At 32.6% G+C, this 17,891-nt stretch overlaps 2 protein-coding genes across 3 annotated transcripts; both read right to left on the bottom strand.

Moving 5' to 3' along the window:
- Nucleotides 1–322: 322 nt before the first annotated feature.
- LOC127860579 (uncharacterized) lies at nt 323–5,648 on the bottom strand. Of its 2 annotated transcripts, XM_052398713.1 has the most exons (6): nt 5,548–5,648; nt 4,851–5,024; nt 2,622–2,831; nt 2,250–2,337; nt 1,910–2,069; nt 323–1,448 (listed from the first exon to the last, which is right to left on the bottom strand). In XM_052398713.1, the coding sequence occupies exons 5-6, from the start codon at nt 1,956–1,958 to the stop codon at nt 439–441; spliced, it is 1,059 nt and encodes a 352-aa protein (XP_052254673.1). In that variant the 5' UTR covers nt 1,959–2,069; nt 2,250–2,337; nt 2,622–2,831; nt 4,851–5,024; nt 5,548–5,648; the 3' UTR covers nt 323–438. The 2 variants fall into 2 exon arrangements, with proteins under 2 accessions (XP_052254673.1, XP_052254672.1); XM_052398712.1 differs by having other exon boundaries at nt 323–2,069.
- A 3,264-nt stretch (nt 5,649–8,912) lies between these two features.
- Nucleotides 8,913–12,760, bottom strand: LOC127860582 (uncharacterized). The gene is made up of 3 exons (XM_052398724.1): nt 12,643–12,760; nt 11,402–11,483; nt 8,913–11,180 (listed from the first exon to the last, which is right to left on the bottom strand). The coding sequence occupies exons 1-3, from the start codon at nt 12,751–12,753 to the stop codon at nt 9,655–9,657; spliced, it is 1,719 nt and encodes a 572-aa protein (XP_052254684.1). The 5' UTR covers nt 12,754–12,760; the 3' UTR covers nt 8,913–9,654.
- Nucleotides 12,761–17,891: the final 5,131 nt, after the last annotated feature.

Raw genomic sequence — 17,891 nt, 5'->3', positions numbered from 1 at the left:
TCATGTGCATTATTTCAGGGATTGAAAAGAAACCCAGAAAATTATTACTTTTTACCGCCAAATAAAAACGGTATTAAACATTAATATCTACGGCGTCTTGTTTAATATCTTGTATGGGGTTTTAGCTCTTGTTTATTTAACGTTAAGCGAACCTCTAAAATTGTGTGAACATACTTAATTCTTTGTGTTTAAGCTAGGTAAGCACTGCAGAATAAAAACAAACTAGTTGACTTTTGCCACAGTCATACGAATAGGGGAATTTTTCAATCTATGTCACTATAGCTACGGTGTTATTATCTAATGATGACAACATACACAATCATATCGCGATACGGTTTTATTATCTAATAATGACAACAGACACAGTCCTGTCGCATTATTTAGCATGCCCCATTTCCATAATTGTATCGTGTTTATGTCTCCGTTTCGTGCTCAAAACTAATTAATATCGGATTTGATTTCAAACAAACAATGTGGACAGTCGATGCGACACTTAAGTAATCTGGCCGCCAGGTTCGCATGGACCAATGTGCAGTCCTGGAAGTCGTATGGAAACGGTGGTGCCAGATGCTGTTCCTTTGTGATGCAGTCAATAACTCGTAACGTTTGTGTGTGCCTGTCGTATACGGAGACAACATTTTCACCATTTCCCGTTAAAATGTTATCTAGTTGCACCCCTTCCTCATCGCCTCTGTATCTGGGAAGAACTTCGCCTTCAACTGTCGTACACTGAACTGGCGAAAGACTCACTTCTCTGTGATGCTCGCTGCCAAAACGGAAAATAATGCCACGTGCCCCGTTTGAGTACAACATTTCATTGGTTTCAAACCTGGCATTGTATCCAATATGCGATTCTTTAATCGTTTTACAAATATTAGTTTGTGGCATGTTTGTATTCGTTACTGATATTTTAATTGTCCTATGTCCAATTTCAATATCGGTACACAACACTATAATACAACTGTCTCCAACAACACAATACTTTATATCACAACTACTGTACCATCGTTTGCAAATATTTGGTACTAAAGCTACCTCCACAAGGGTCGTGTCCTCGCGACACGCTAATAATTGTACATTTTTATACTGCCGTTTACGCATCCTCGTCTCGGCTATAAGAAACGTCCCAGTTTTATCACAAACTATTCCTTCAATACTGACCTGTCTTTCATCCTTAATATTAAGTGTGTATGTCTCAAGCTCCCACGTATTTTGTTCACAATCGTATCTATGAGAAGGGATTTCCAAAACAGCTGAATGTTTACTGATATAGTGCTCTCTTTGCCTAATAACGTAAATGAATTTCCCAATTGGGTCAACACCAATGCAATATTTGTTGTAGTCGAATTCTCGTAATTCCCGCGGTAATCTTGTAAGAAAGGACCAGCGTTCAGTGCCTATCGCGTATGCATATATTCCTCCTGATTTGTGTAGCTGCGGAATCTTTGCTACAAGTAAAACAACGCCGATTGTGTCCGCTGTAAATGTTAGTCTAGTTTGAAAGTTTTGACTGTTGAAATGTACATAAAATTTACGGCATTTCTTAAACGTTTGGACATAGTCATATGATAAAGATTGAAAGAATTCGTGACTCGTTTCGTTCAGGTTTAAAGAGCAGAACAAGTTTTCAAATGTTTCTTTACGATTCATTACATCACACCACAGCCAGGTTCGGCAGAAATTAAAAAGGGTCATTTGACATTTCCTGTCACGGTTCGCTTTGTCCCATATTTGTGTCATAATTATATCAGTCATAGCTTTACTATTGGCTGGGTGTTCAATAATCTGAATCAAATTGTTAGTTATGTATGTAATTGCACGCGTCTGTATATCTTCAAAATTGTAACGACCGGCTATCGTCAAAAGCTCAACACAATTTTCTGTTGTCAATGGCACAGTTAACAAGTACCTTTTGCAAACTTCATGCAAGTCACCAAACTGGAAATAGTCCGCCGCATTTAGCACGTCTCCAATAAGTCGATACTCCAAATTCACCTCTCCTTTATACAGAAATCCAATCACTGCGCTTACAGCTTCTTCATGTAAAGACTCTGTAATAAATATCTTTCCTAGAAATAAAGTAAAAGCGTATGTTACATTATTAATTTATTAGCTACTTACATGTATTCCATCATCACCAATAACCACTTCCTAATTCGTGTATGTTGCTACAATAAATTATGTGCACGTAAATGAATGGTTTACTCCAATTTATTTTCATTTATATAAACGAGGGGCAAGTACAATACCCTGTTGCTTTTCTTCCAATCCACTTCTGAACATGGCTTCAAAGTACGGACATTGTACCAACACACACCAGTGGACCCAGATTTGTTTCTGAAAGATATTTCAGTTTGATTGTGTGATTCAGGCAAATTAAATATTTAACAACTTACGTTACTTGTTTAAATTTTACATGGGGAACAGCGTAAGAGCAAACAAGTTTGTCACTCAGATTTAGTCATATATGTGTTGGTGTTGATGATTTTATTACGTTTATGTGTTAAATATAGTTTTCAACGCTTGCAAAGAATTGCACCTGGGAGCGACCTTGTATTCCGTTCTTACTAACATTCACAATTCCCATATACGGACACCATATGGCAACAATTCAGACTTACCATGTCATCTGGCAGGCCATATACGATGACGACGTCACAAAACTTCGAGCTTTCCTCAGCTTGCTGGAATAACGTTTCTCCCAGTTTCAAATCACTAACCAATGCTTTGTACTCACTCATTTTTGAAACGATGGGTAACAATACGCTACCGGCAAGTTACGACTCGGTCGTTTCGATCTGCATTGATATCGATCTTTCTTGCTACACTCTCTGTGGAAAAAGCAATTGTTGACGTTGAGGCTATTAAAGTTCTACACAAAGTCTCTGTTTTAAAATACATGATTTGTATTTGGATGAAAGTTAAAAGGTGTCGTATGCATTTTCAAAATGGACTCTAACTTCAATAATTATGGTAGCTTGTCTGTAACAGAAGTGGATACACCAATAATATCTTTCCTGATATAGTTTCTTTAGTTTCATTTATTGTATATTCAATAACAATTTTACAATTATACAGACACTTTTTCTAAGATTAAACTTATAGAAAGTACTTTTATCTTTAATTTACCACGGATTTGAATCGAAAGAATGTCCCTTAAAATACATCAATTTGTGATATTAAATGACAAATTGTGTAAGAGTTCTTATTCCAAAAAATGAGGGAACTAGCCAAAGTAATAATTTAAACATTCTTCTCGACGTTTTACATTAATTGATGCCACTTAATTGGATATGCATCTACGAGCCAATATTTCTTATTTTAACAAGAATATCACACAAACTGATGAATGCACTCCGATGATTCCCTTTGTCAATGGGTTAATTTGGTATAAATAATTTATTATTCAAAGGGCAAAAACTCCATGGCAATTCACTTGAGCGAAATAACAATGCGTATATCAATCCTGTAGGGAGGGATGCTGAATGTAAAGTTTAATAGAATCGGACACTTTGTTCATATGATTTAACACATAAATGTTAAATTCTTCAGACAAGTATTATTTGAAGGGAAATACATACTCAAAAATCGATGGTACATAATGCCCTGACGATATACAAACGCCCGCCCTTAAAGGAAAGACCATAAACACTTAAATCGAATTATTCGTTCTTTTTGGTAATGATGTATCCAAAATGTAAACTTTTGTTTTCAAAACCCAAGTCACGCCTCCTTCTTATGTGTATTTGCATAGATAACAAACAGCTCTCATCTGCTGAAGCCCCAAGACTTGAAGGAATATATTCAGCCAGATTTCAGCAAATTTTAACATTTAGGACGTACTTTCCATTTGAGCGTAGAACGCATACTGAGAGAACCATTGGGCATAATTTCGATAACTAATAATAAATATGAGCTCGCTTTTTGGTCAGCTAATGTTCGAGTAAACAAGTAATTTTTTGTGTCCAATGTTTCAAATTGATAACGTATTTATGTAATAACTGATGAAATTATGATTTTAAAATATGTGAGCCGGCTGAAGTCCAAACATCTCGAAAATGTATACATGATCAGCTTTCATGCGTAACAATTTGGCAAGGATACAACCATATTTATTAACTAATATTTATTATATATTTATTTTTAATCATTTTTATTCTAAAAATGTTCAGCGTTTTCCTTTCATTAGTAAATCTATCGTAGGAGTCCCTAAATAGTGTCAGAATGTATAAACTTACATAAGGTGTATTATCTATGACAGTCAATGGGGATTGAACAATTGAGGGAGTCCAGTGCAAGTGTTCAGGACATTATGTGTTTGTTTTCCACGTAATAGTATCATTTACTCCACAATTATTTCTAACAGTAACCAAAAAGTAAGTATGAAAAGTCTCCGTGCAAGGAACAAGCATGCAAAGCGTATAACTCAGCTGTAATAGTGAGCTTTTAAGTTTATAAACGAACTGCACTCCTGTCATATCTTGACATCTTTTGAACTGCATCAGGTCATATAATTTTTTCATTAACCTGTTGAATGTAAAGTCGAAATTTTCCACCAATACGATTTTTTTAAGAAACCCTGGCGGATATTTTACTCGGGGACATTTGTTGACATAATTGTCGGTGCAAAAAACTTTTTCACTGGCATACCTTTAAAGAAATTGTAAATAAAGTGCTAACTATGGGACAAATCCCTGCATCGTCGACTTTAAATAGCCATATTTTAATAAATCCTGAATATTAATAACAAGGATTTTTCTAACATACATGGTAATACCTCCTTTGCATATACCTAAATATATTTTAATTCAAAAATGACTTTAAACAATTATAGATCTGGATTTACTTACCTTACCAAAATTCAACGAAATCTATCGGCAACTTTTCCAAGCACATTCAACTTTTCACAGCATTTTTACGTACTCTAACTCATTTTAACAACTTAAGGCGTTTGGGTTAACCGGTTAATAACCGGTTACGGAAAAAGGTTAACCGGTTTATGATTTTTGTAACCTCTTGCATCCCTATTTTTATATAAACGTCGTCTGCGTGTATAAGATTAATGTCGTGATAGAAAAGTCATCGTCAATATATATATATATATATATATATATATATATATATATATATATATATATATATATATATATATATATATATATATATATATATATACTGTACAATACTCACAATAACGAAGAAGTACTACAGTTTCGATAAATTGTGTTTACTGTACGTTAAAAAGGAAGTAAATAGTCCCATACAACCGAAACCGAAACCGCACTGTGTTTTCGTTTTAAAAATAGATATATTAAATATATAATTTTGATACGATATATTTGAATATCAATCATATATGATAACAAATTTTTGTAATTTTGTTTAAATCCGAACTTCATTTCATGTTGAGAAAATTTAATTGTTCTTAGCAATGCAGTTTTTGTTTTTAAACCGTTGTTTATTCGGGTTAAATAACTATTCAGATATATGAAAATAACACGTAAGTGGTGACCGCTATATGTAATTAACGATATACAATAGTTTTACTTTCGCAAAAGTGAAAACTATTCCGTTTCCAACTGATGTATTCCCAACATGTTCATTTTTATAAGGTTTTTTCAGATACGCCTTTCATACGTACTCTACATTTCATTTCAGAAATCAGAAAACTATTTTAAGTCGTACATTCCAAGAATTCGCAGTCGAAATTTGCACATTGCTAATGGGATTCCAGTTTTTGTTTTCCCTGTTAGTTATGGAAATATTTAGTAAACGAAACAAGCTGCATACTAATGGGATTTTAGTTATGATTTTCCATTGACATACATTATCAAAAGTGATTTGTATTGAGCAGTAAACCCGTTCTCCATTGTTTAACGTCTGTTTATTAGTAGGAATGTTTACATTGAGTATATAAACATAAAGTTGCGTCTTTTTTAATAATTAAATTTAGCAATGTGAGATCACCATGACATACACGCATGGGCCGTTGCTTATTCTTACAAAGAATCGGTGTAAATATTCAGTTACTAAAAATGGCAGTCAACAAATATTTTTGTTTTATTTATCTTTACCTCGTTATATACAGAAAGTGTAGATAGCACTCACTATGGTGACAAAGGCGAACAAATAAATGACTTAGCGAAGATTATGTTTAACTTTATAGTAAAAATCTTAAACAAAATAAGATATTTTTGTAATCGGCTCCTTAATGGTTCCTTTCAATAAATGCCCATCCCGTTTGGCTTGCAAACAAAGCAATCTTGAATATATTTTAAATGCATTTTGGGCAGCCAGCTGTACCTTGCTTTTCGTGAATATTTCTTAAGATGTTATTTCAATATAACACGAATAAATAATATATTGTTTGTTTTTAGCACAGTACGTGTTTGTCGAAAATTTGAAGAAAGCAGTTGTTTCAAGGTATGGATTATTGAAAATATTTTGGCCATTGGTAAGATAATTTTATGTTTGATAGTTTACACATTTTTTGAAATTGTGTGAGTACAATTGATAAATTGAGACATTGCAGTAGAGCAGGTTATCCGCTATAATGTATGACTTTTTCATATTTCATGTACCGTGGCGATCAATATAAGGCTCAGTTTAACATATTCTCTTGAATAAATTAATAATTTAAAATGGATTTGCCTGCACTTTTTACAGGAAAACGAAGAGAAGCGGACTGTGCCGTATGTAGCTGTATAAATTCGGTTAAACTATAATATACATGTCGACATTAAAAAATAACCCGGAAGTAAATTACGGATACACTACGAATTTGTGTAGCTAAATAAAAAAAATGCTTTTAAAACAACAGAGTAAAGAGGAAAAATATTTTTTTATGTAGCATTGTAAAGTGTCTCTAAAAATGTTTTTTTCTTAAATGCCGCATTGGTCAAAACTGTGATCTGTTATAGTTACAACAAAAAACGGCTAGCGCTGTCGAGGGTATTCGTAACTTATGTCACAAGGATTTCTTGCGGGTCTGGTTTGTCACTGAAATTATTAGATTTGCTTGTAAAGGTATTTTACATTCCCTATTTTGATATGTTTATAGTTTTTATTTTACATTATAACATAAATGCGGATATATACTTCTTCCGATCGTATAAATGGATCATATAATATTATATATATATATATATATATATATATATATATATATATATATATATATATATATATATATATATATATATATATATATATATATATAATTGTATAATTCGGAGCTTGATGCTTAATAACGTTATATTAGTCTTCCTGTTGAAGATCTTCCTTTGTCAGAATCACGTTTCTCTATCATGAAAAAAAACATGATTTAACAATCCATTATGGTGATTGGTTTCTTAAATATTTAATTCAAATAACATAAAAACACAATGTTATGCCAAAATGTTACGCTATTTATCTTTTTTTTTCACGCGCCGACTTCTGTAGAAAACAACGTTCTCCAAAATAAAACACACAACACATTACACGATTCCGGTTCTTAATAACACATACTTATCAAAAGTGGTTATAATTCTGTGTATCTTATTCAATTTAGTCGACGACATTCATAAAGTACTCTAAGGACAATCCCAGAAATCGATAACTCCCGGATTACCGCCCCTGAATAATCGCATGCGCCGCCATGACGGCACTGAATAACGATACGGGTACCTATATGTTGGTATAGATACCTGAACAATTTAAGCGATTGTATTAAATATATTTGAAGACTTAAATTGTTTCTCTTATCGATTTGATCATCACATAATAGTTCGTATTTTTTTAATAAATAAGTTTTTATCAGTTATTTGGTGATAAATAGAAACAAGGTTCATCTGCATTTTTAAGAGTCAATAAACTCAGCATGAATAAGGCCTTGATTGTCATTTAACATGTTATTTGAAGGTGACGCATGGTTTCTTATCTTAATAAAGGCATCTACACCTGTGAAGAATGTGGTGTCACAGTCATACCAAATTACACTTTTAATCCACCCTTGGGACATCGTCTCTCACTGAAGTAATGATTTCGCGCCTCGATCGCAGATTTTTTAAGACCATTTATCTTGCCTAAATTTGACAATCCGTAATTAACGAAGAAAAACTTCACTTATTTTATTCGAGTTTTAAGTGTTTATTTTAAATCTTAACTTGAAAATGAAAGTTTAATAAAACAATTAATACTTTTGTGGAATTTATCGAACATTATTGGAACTATTTAATTTTATTTAAGGCTCCATACGTGTCATATTAAACACTTTTATCGTAAATTTATATTTTATTAATAAAATATAATAAAGCAAGAAATCAGTCAAGTTAATATTGGGAATATAACAGAAACAGTGTTTGTTTTGCCTTAGATTTTGATTTTACCGGTAAAATGTTATTTTACTAATGAAATAAAAATAAAGTTACAGGCAAAATCAGATATGCAATTGTCAATAAAAAAAACTCTCCCATGTTCTGACATCTTACAGATGTTCGCGATCTTTGCGCCAATTACCGGTAATATCTCCTGTACTCGTTCATGTATAATAACAAAATCCACAAAATTCATTTCCTGCTAGATATTTTGTTTTAGCTTGAAAGCGAATTTTAAATAAAGATATTAATAAAAACAAACAATGACGTTGTATATTAAACCAGATACATTTTATACAAAAAGTGAGCATCTACCCAAATTCGTACTGAGTTCGCTTAGAAATATTTCCGGGCCAAATTTATTTAAAATCGCAAACTTTATTCCGGCTATGGATGTTTGCATTACCTTTAAAAATTAGATTTTAATAAGAAATATTCATAACAAAATTATAAATGTTAAGAAAAATGATATGTTTTATTCATAAAAAAAGTCTGCATCGGTCTTGAATCTTTAAATTTTTCTTAATGACTATCTCCGCAATTAGTTGAAATTTTAAACAAAGGCAGACATCTGAGTTCGGAAATAAATATTTCAAAGTTTTGCTTAATAATATCCCCGGAACTATTAACGCTATAAATTACATAGTTTACTTCAGACTTTAGATGCTGATATAAACTTTAAATTTATAGTCGAATAATTACATTTAAAAATGAAATAATTGTGTTTTAAGCAAAGGCATTACTGAAAGGAGTACTTAAAACACACAGCTATTTCGGCCATAAACATGTTGTCACGGAATATTATTGTAGAGACACATATGCTAGAAATCTAACTTTTATATTTTTAACAATGTGAAATACAATTCATTAATGTCTCCAATTTTTGGTTATTGTGAGATCTTTGACGCTGTAGTCTACCAGATTTCTCAGTACCGTCATGGCAGCAGGTCACGTAATAACCAATTTGACGGCGGTAAATTTATCGATTCTAGGATTGTCTATTAAGGGAGTCGGATGTAGTCCTGCAAAATCCCACAATGACGATGACGCAATGTTTTACATCATATGTAATTTGGAATAAAACGCATCATTTTGTTACACGTATCGTCTTTCCCATGTTTCCAATATCTTATGGATTTCATTAGCCATTGTCTATTTATTGGTGTGTTGTTTTGAATCCTCGTGTACAATAAGGCCTCTTATTAATAATACATAGTGATGACTTCTCGTGTAAAATAATATATACTTGTCATAATACATATCGAGTATGCTGTTTGGTTGGATTTGTTGTACATATTCATAACAATTCCAAAAGTTTACATTCACACTTTAGAGTGTCAGATAATTTATGCAGCATAGTTGACGGTAAGGTGGCTTGAACAATCGCACCACTACCAACTTTGTACTCAAGGGTTGGAATTCTATACCAGGTTTTTGATCCATAATAAAATTGAAAACCCCGATTACTTTCACTGTCCAGTACGAACACGGATTTCTCGAAATTTCCCGAAATGAAACGACCCATTTGTTTTGACAAAGCTTGTTTTGGTTCCTTGAACAACCAATCGTTATTGTGTACAAGTGTTCCAGTATTTACGTTGACAATTGTATACCATGGGCTGTCTAGAGTGGCGATACAAACATCATCGTTGTTTGGAAATGTAAGAAGTTTGCAGGCTTTCCCATCATACACTTCTTTACTTACTGGCCTTAGTAGTTTAACTTCCTTGGACTTCACATCTTGCACAACAAGTTTTATTTCTCTTTCGGAATAGCGTTTGACACTGCACACTACACAGATGTCATTGTTGTTTAAGATGCACGAGTTAACATCTTCCAAGACAGTTGAGCGCGGATTGAATCTAAAAAGGAACGACTTTGTAAATGTCCCTGTCTCTTCCTTCCATGTCAATAACATAATTCTTTTCGGCTTTGAAATAACATTTAATGTCGTGATTACCAAATGCAGCTTTCCATTTAAACACATTACACGATTCACTTGCATTTGTATAATGTTTGAGTCGTTGAAAACGAATGACGGGTTGTGTTCTGACCAAGACTCACTGTTTAAATCATATTTGTGAATGCGTACGCTAATATTATTAGTAGCATATGATTTTGTGTAGTCATTTTTCAAAGCAAAGACAGATTCTCCATTCGGGTCAACTGCAAGTAAAGTTGTTTCGTCACGCCAGAAAGAGCTTTGACTTAAAGCCGAAGGCAATTTCGTTACAAACTTCCATCGGTCTTCTTCCACAACATACGCGTATATACTCCTTGGTTTGTTGGTTATGACCATAAGAACCTCAAGTGTTTTCACATCAGTGATCACTGTGTTCGAAACACATGAAAGTGTCGTCAAGTTTGTCAGCAAAGCCATCAAGTCTAGGTATTCCCGATGACGATTATGTTCATCGTAATTTCGCCATTTGCGACAAAAATTGCGCAACACAAATGGTCTTATGGTACACGCTGACTTGTGGCCGATCAGTTCTTTGATGACTGTACCTGTTATTTTCCGGCCGTTGGGCGAATATTCAATGACAGATATTAGATTGGTGATGATGTACGTGACAATATCTTCATACATTGGCAGTTTGAAATGTCGTGCTATGAAAAATATTTTAATACAGTTATGTTCACAACGTCGTAAATTTGCGAGGTAACTTGCACAACTATCTAGCAATTCGCTCATCTGAAAAAATTGTCCTATACTTAATACATCTTCGACAGTGTCAATTTCAAAAGAAGCTTTTCCTGTATACAGGAACTTAATGGCAGTGTCAATCGCTTCGATTTGTTCGTCGTACACACGAACCGTATCTGAAATATATATAATACACGTTAAATTAAAATACCTCTTGAGAAGTATTTACTAGTTTTGTTTTATTATATGGCCAAATTAATGTTGATATGACTTCATATTAAAATAAACCGAAATTAATACGCTGTACAATAATTGTTGTGCCACCCAACTTATTATATTGCATCATGCACATGAACAATGATAAAATCTTGAAATCAATCCATTCTAAATTTCTTACCTTGTTTATTGCCGAAAAAACGATACATGTATTCAAAATAGGGACAATGCACCAAGACACACCAATGGGCTCCCATTTGCTTCTGTAAAAAAGCAACAACACGTAAACTCATATGTTGCCGTGTTATATTCTGAATCACCCGATCATGACATTATGCCAACTACATCTAGCACGTTTTCGTACATACAAACCTCAACATATTAGCTAATCAATAAGCATGCTGTAAGGGTCACACATAACTAAAGTTTACTTAAAAAGACTTTCTCTTTTTTACTTAATTTTACTATATAAATATGAGCCTAAATACAATGAACAATATCTATTCAAATAAACTGTACTATGTCCAGAGAACGTTGAATTATGTACATTTGTCCCACATAATAGCTAGTAAATTATAATAATCAATAATGTTTCGAAAATATGCAACAGATTTCTAAAATGGTGCAAAGTCTTTTTATGTAGCTGACCTTAGTTATTTTGTAAGGCCTGTTTAATGAATATTTATTTTAATTAAGTAAGTTTGATTATTAATGTAAATAAATCCTGTGACCCTGTATCAGTTTACCTGAGTGGTTCCAATTAACTGTGTAGATGACTAGCATATACTGTTGCAAATCAAATACCCCTGGGTCATGTAGTTTCCGAGAAACATATGTTATAGTTGTTTTCCTTATAAAATATATATTAAACATTTGACACATATGGCGTATCAAGTTTTGATCACAGGAGCAAGATTTTAACAAACTTCGTAGATGTTCATGGTTTTCTTGTTTCAGAGTAAACTATTTGTGTTAATGGTGTCACTTTTTGTTTATGTTTATTTCTTTTGACATACTGGTCCTTTGACAATGCCTTACATAATGTACATAATGTGACGGCAATTAATTTTTCCATCGTTTTCGGCCATATTTGTTATTTTGTGTACAATTCTACCAAGCGATGAATTTCAATACATTATTGAACGTCATAAAAATTGAAGACATTATAAAACATACAATATAAAATATGTCTCTACATATACAAACGCAAGTCTTCAACATGCATTGTGTATTTAAACATATTATGGCGCTTCTTTGAATGTCATTTAACAATAAGAGTTTCAAATTAACTGTATTTCTGGTCAGAATAATTAACAAATACCCGAGATATGCCGGATATAAATGTACATACTATCATCATGATTTAACCTCTCGTTGAACTGTTATCGGTTTACATTACCAATACAAAATCACGCCACTCACCATTTTATTCGGCGGCCCAAACTCGAGTGTTACATCACAAAACTCGGATTTAGTAACCGCCTGTTCGTAAAGATGCTCACGAAGTCTTGTATTCGCTCTTAGCTCGACCATGCCTGTGTTATCCATGTCTGTAAGCATTAGTTTAACAAAACCTCGTGAAATTACAGATTCAAATTAAAATCATTTCGGCCGTTATAATTTATTCATATTGTGTGTACATGTTAATGTCGTATCTTTATAAATAGCTCCTTCAAACAGCATGGCCATGGCCAATAGCTTTCAAGAAAGTCATCAATCAGGTTTATTTTGTTATAAACTTACTTTTTAAATGTATGTATTGACAAACATTATTCTCCCACAGAATTTGTAAAAAGGGTTCTCAATTACAAATATATCTTACCTTTTTTCTGTCCCAATGTTTAACTCTACAAATGATCTTCATAAAACATATACTCGAGGTATTCGTCTTTTTTACACTCAACACATTGTGAAATCAGAAATGTAAGTTTCGCTTTCGTTTCTATTAATAGAAACGTCGTCAACTACAGGTGTTATACTCTAGAAAGAGTTAATCATACTTTAATTTAATATACATAATATTAATGTTTGTATGAATATGAAAAAAGTGCACTTTTGTGTTGTTCATCACATCATGATGTTTCAATCTCGTAATATAATGTGTATATAAGGAATTGCTGCTACTACCAATTGACTTTCGAAACCCATGTACATTTACTTGTAGTGCAATACGTTCGCTAAGACAATGCGTTGGTGTATTGTCTGGGGTGCGATTTGCTATTGCAAAACTCAGTTACGTGAAATTGAATGCGTATTCGCGAGTTTGAAAACACCAATGAAGCTATTCAAATTATATATTTTGGCATTGAATAAGAGGCAACTGGTCTCGTTTAAGAATTTTATTTTCTTCGATATAAGCAATTGAAAGGAAAACATGCTCCCTTCACCAGCGAACATACATGTTTTTCGATGGAAAATCATTTTAAAGAGAACTTCTACCTTTCCCAACAACTGCAAAATCCTTCAACATGCCACGAAAGTTGATGTTTCGCGATTAAGGAAATGTAACCATGTTTCAGTACAATCATGGACGCCATTTTCCTATCGAAGCAGAAATCACCATTCTGGTGGAAAACAATTAAACGCGTAAATATTGATTTGAAGATGTCCTTATTGATTTGAAGATACCCATACATTGCAATTTCCTATTGTTTGAAAAGAAATCAAGATGACCTAATATCGATCATCTGTGGAATATCTTCAATGTGATTCTAGACAAGAAACGTATTGAAGTCATCCTTGTCTAAACATGTCCATATCAACCAAATGACCCTCGATGACATTTAAGTCTTTACATCGAAACTTAATATAATAAACCTTTGTAAATTGGCACAATAAGATGAAATTGCTGCACCTCTTTGCGTATTTAATCCATAGATGAAAGAGTTATTTTGTATTGGGTCACACACACTACGAGAAATAGGGTGAGACATGTTATTTTAAAAAATAATTTTACGTTATACTCCACAATAGCTGTATTATGCAAATCTTATATTTTAGACATTTACCATTATGCGTGGCCTTAACTAATGGGCTAGGGACACTGGTCTTAATTAAGTATAAACGATATTAAATGGTGAACGTTTTTTGTAAAAAAAATATTTAAAAAATGATCGATTTTATAATGATGATACAGTATTCAAACATTTAACTAGGATAATATATAACCCCATGCTGTACATTTGCAAATTTCACACTTGCCTTATGAATGCTAACGTTATAATCCCAATCAGCTTTATCTGATCAACACTTGTGTTGCAAGTTATTTAACGTCAGGATTAGCTGTATTGTGCAAACATTAACATCTCGGCGTGACCTTGACTTGTGTGCTATGAACAATGGTGCTATGGACAATTCACATACAATCACCCAGCCATCTTCTGCTTGCCGCATAACTTCCTATGGGCGTCGCGGACAACTTTCGGTAGATACATGCCTACAGAAATATATTGTTCATTGTATATTAAGTCTAAATCGGAGCCAGTGGTTAAATATGGCAGCGCGGACCTACTCCACGGTCTGAGTTTTGCTGGGGTTTCACCCGACGTTAATGTCATTGCAATTAGTTTTTATGCGCGCCTTGTCGTTACCATTAATGAATTCCCATGATAAGATACGCCTAGTGAGAATTGCTAGTATGGGAACATGTGCATGCGCAGTGCTGAACATTATCATTATCATCTTTATTTAAAACAAAAATACCATAGCCCATTTAGGCTAAGTCCTGTGTACCGTCTGTGCTCATAGGAAATAACTTCGCAATGTCTTCAGATATGTGTAAAACATTTATCTCCGTCTTTTAATTGTTTAACTTCGCAGGAGTTGTACATTTCTCAAAGTCAACATTTTATGTTTTAGGTCCAAACATGGCAGGTAAACTTCCGTTTAGTCAGCCGCCCATCCATTTTAATCACGTGAGACAAACACAAATTGAGAATAATTATAAAACTCATAACTGGTATATGTCGGTCTTCTTGCTGATCCATTATAATTACAACTTGACACAAGACCTTTTGTATCATATATACACATATTATGAAGACGATGTACTCAGTGCAAGTCTTAATAAATTATCTGTTCTTTTCTGATAGTTACATACAGCGCTACTAAAAGAACCATGTAAACATGACACTTGTCACTTTCAAGCGTAGGGATTGTCAAAATGACAATTAAAAACATTAAACACTTGTCATCTGTTAGAGTCTTCGGTATTTCCATTACGCGCTGAAGCATTTTGCTAAACAATATCTCATGCGTTTCAAAATATTTTGTTGTAATTTAAATGGTTTCGAGAACGGATATCTTTGCAATATTGGTAACCCAAAATGCAATGAGTTGTGTATTCAACTTTTTATCTAAATCCCAATATGATGACCTTCAGGCTGCCAATAAAGCTTGTTTACACATGATGTCTGTTAAAAGATATAAAGACTTGATCCATCTGCTGTGAGAAATAAGAAAAGAGACATGCTTATTTGCACACGAGGTGCACTTCATGACAAAAAACCGAGCCGTGTCATATAATCTTAAGTTGACCAGTGAGAGGAATTATTGAACGGCAGAGACGACCAACAACACCTGGCTAATATCATATTAAAAAGAATATTTATCTTATTACCAGATGAAAATCGATAGTATAACAACGATCGTTTAAACATGAGCTTTATACTATCGCTATTTTTAGATCAGATATGGGTTTTTCCAAAAATTGGAGAATCTGTTTTTGTCAACTACGGAAAAACTAAATCGTCAAAAAATGCCATATACGACAGTTATTAATGGAAAATTGTGAGGAAATAATAGGATAAATAGAATATTATGTGAGTTTTGGATAAAGATCAAGTTTATCATGCTCGGCACGAACCATGTTAGCGCTCGGCAAGCCTCGCGCTACATCGGTTCTAAGCCTCCCATGATAAACTTGATCTTTATTCAAAACTCACATAATATTCTCTATGTATTATTCGATGAAAATGTTTTAAGGTCAGGGTATAATAATATAACAAAACAATATGGAAGTTGACGTCTTTTCAATCTAGAATCTGAATAGTTTCTGATACAAATACTCTTATTTAATCGAAAGTTGAATTATGTTGTTATATATGTGCATGTCAGTATTTACAACTGAACGGTATAGCATGTGTAGATCATTAACCAAACTGAAGCATATAAAAAAACTGCATGCACATTATGACGGTCGTAATTTTTACTACGTTTATTTATTCACAAAACAAATATATTCAATTTATGTTATACATTATTAAATATAGGACATTATACTTTATTTTGTGGTTATAAAGCACCGTTTTATTTGCCTCGAACTATTGAATAATCGAATAAACAATATATTTCTTGAGGAATGTTAAAGACAACAGTCAATAATATAATATTTTATTCAATAAACGCATTGATCATTTATATTTTGTAATTGTGTATGTCTTCTTGTTCAGTCATTCTACAATATATCTGTTTTATCTAATGTATACATGCACCGAAATAACTTGTGTTTGATCCAAAATAACGCGCAAACAAATTAAGGGAATACATTCAAAGATCGATGGATAAATTGCAAACTATTAAAAGTACACATAAATAACAGTAATACATAACAGTTACAAACATTCTGAGAAAGATTATAAACTTGGCAAAGCACCAAAAAAATATTTGTGTAACTAGCAATCCATTTAAAACCAGACATATTATTCAATTCATTTAAATTAAAATGAGTTGGTTTGCCTAATTAACCATCAAATAATTGTAAGGTTGTAAGAATATACATGAATGTTTAATGTAAAAATTGATTTGATTGGTTGCTAGTATACATCTGGTGTGTAATGTGTATTTACTTATTATGTTAAATGGTTTACAGTTGTTTTGCCTGCATACTATTTACATTCTGTATTTTGTTCGTTTCAGGGAGATGATAGTATATTGAGGAGCAACTTCTGTAGACTTGACGTGATATCTTGATCAATGAACAGTAAACAGAAAATAGTTGATGTTTAAAGTGTGATGGAGTGATAAATGAACACGTAACAAAAAAATATAATGTTCAAGTGTCATGAAGATTACAACTTTATTGAAGTTGTGTTTTAAACTGTGTTTTTATTGACCAGTCTTTACAAACTAAATAACTGTTCTGTTTAATTACCTTTAAGTGTAAGTATTGCAGTTAAAGAAGTAAAACAAAGCAAACAAACAAATCTTTTTTTTGACAATTCAAAAATTCAAACAATATGTCATGTGTATTACTTTGTACATTGGTAATAAGATCGTGAAGCCATCTTCATGACTGGGGCTTCTGAGTATTTTCATTAAGAATCTCAAAGTATTTTCAGATATTCATATTGCATTATAAATTGAGTACAGATATTTGTACAATATAATATGTTTGTTGATCCCAAAGTCAAGACATTTTTAAGAGTTTACTGTGTTAAGCGTTAATTGGTGATCTTATATGTTTGTATAGCAAGATTTGCAAATTCATAAATTGACAGATTAAACCTTGTGAATACTGCTGTACTTTTTTTATGAAGTGGGTACTGAATTACTATTGTACTTAACATGTAATATGTGTGTGCTTATTATAATATTATGCAATTATTAATGTAGTGTTTATTGAGATATATACTTAAGAATTTCATATGAGCATGATATTGGTAACTTATTAA

This window comes from Dreissena polymorpha, chromosome 15 (genome assembly GCF_020536995.1).
Source record: "Dreissena polymorpha isolate Duluth1 chromosome 15, UMN_Dpol_1.0, whole genome shotgun sequence".
Classification (NCBI taxonomy): Eukaryota; Metazoa; Mollusca; class Bivalvia; order Myida; family Dreissenidae; genus Dreissena; species Dreissena polymorpha.
This window is presented reverse-complemented; position numbering and strand designations above follow the sequence as displayed.

Excerpts from the sequence above, each read along its gene's own strand:
- LOC127860579 (XM_052398712.1), bottom strand. The coding sequence starts at position 2,741 with ATGAGTGAGTACAAAGCATTGGTTAGTGATTTGAAACTGGGAGAAACG. Across the intron at positions 2,338-2,621 it reads ATGGCCTGCCAGATGACATG|AAACAAATCTGGGTCCACTG; the intron begins GTAAGTCTGAAT and ends AATATCTTTCAG. Across the intron at positions 2,070-2,249 it reads ATTGGAAGAAAAGCAACAGG|GAAAGATATTTATTACAGAG; the intron begins GTATTGTACTTG and ends CTTTATTTCTAG.
- LOC127860582 (XM_052398724.1), bottom strand. The coding sequence starts at position 12,753 with ATGGTCGAGCTAAGAGCGAATACAAGACTTCGTGAGCATCTTTACGAA. Across the intron at positions 11,484-12,642 it reads TTGGGCCGCCGAATAAAATG|AAGCAAATGGGAGCCCATTG; the intron begins GTGAGTGGCGTG and ends GCTTTTTTACAG. Across the intron at positions 11,181-11,401 it reads TTTTTTCGGCAATAAACAAG|ATACGGTTCGTGTGTACGAC; the intron begins GTAAGAAATTTA and ends TATATATTTCAG.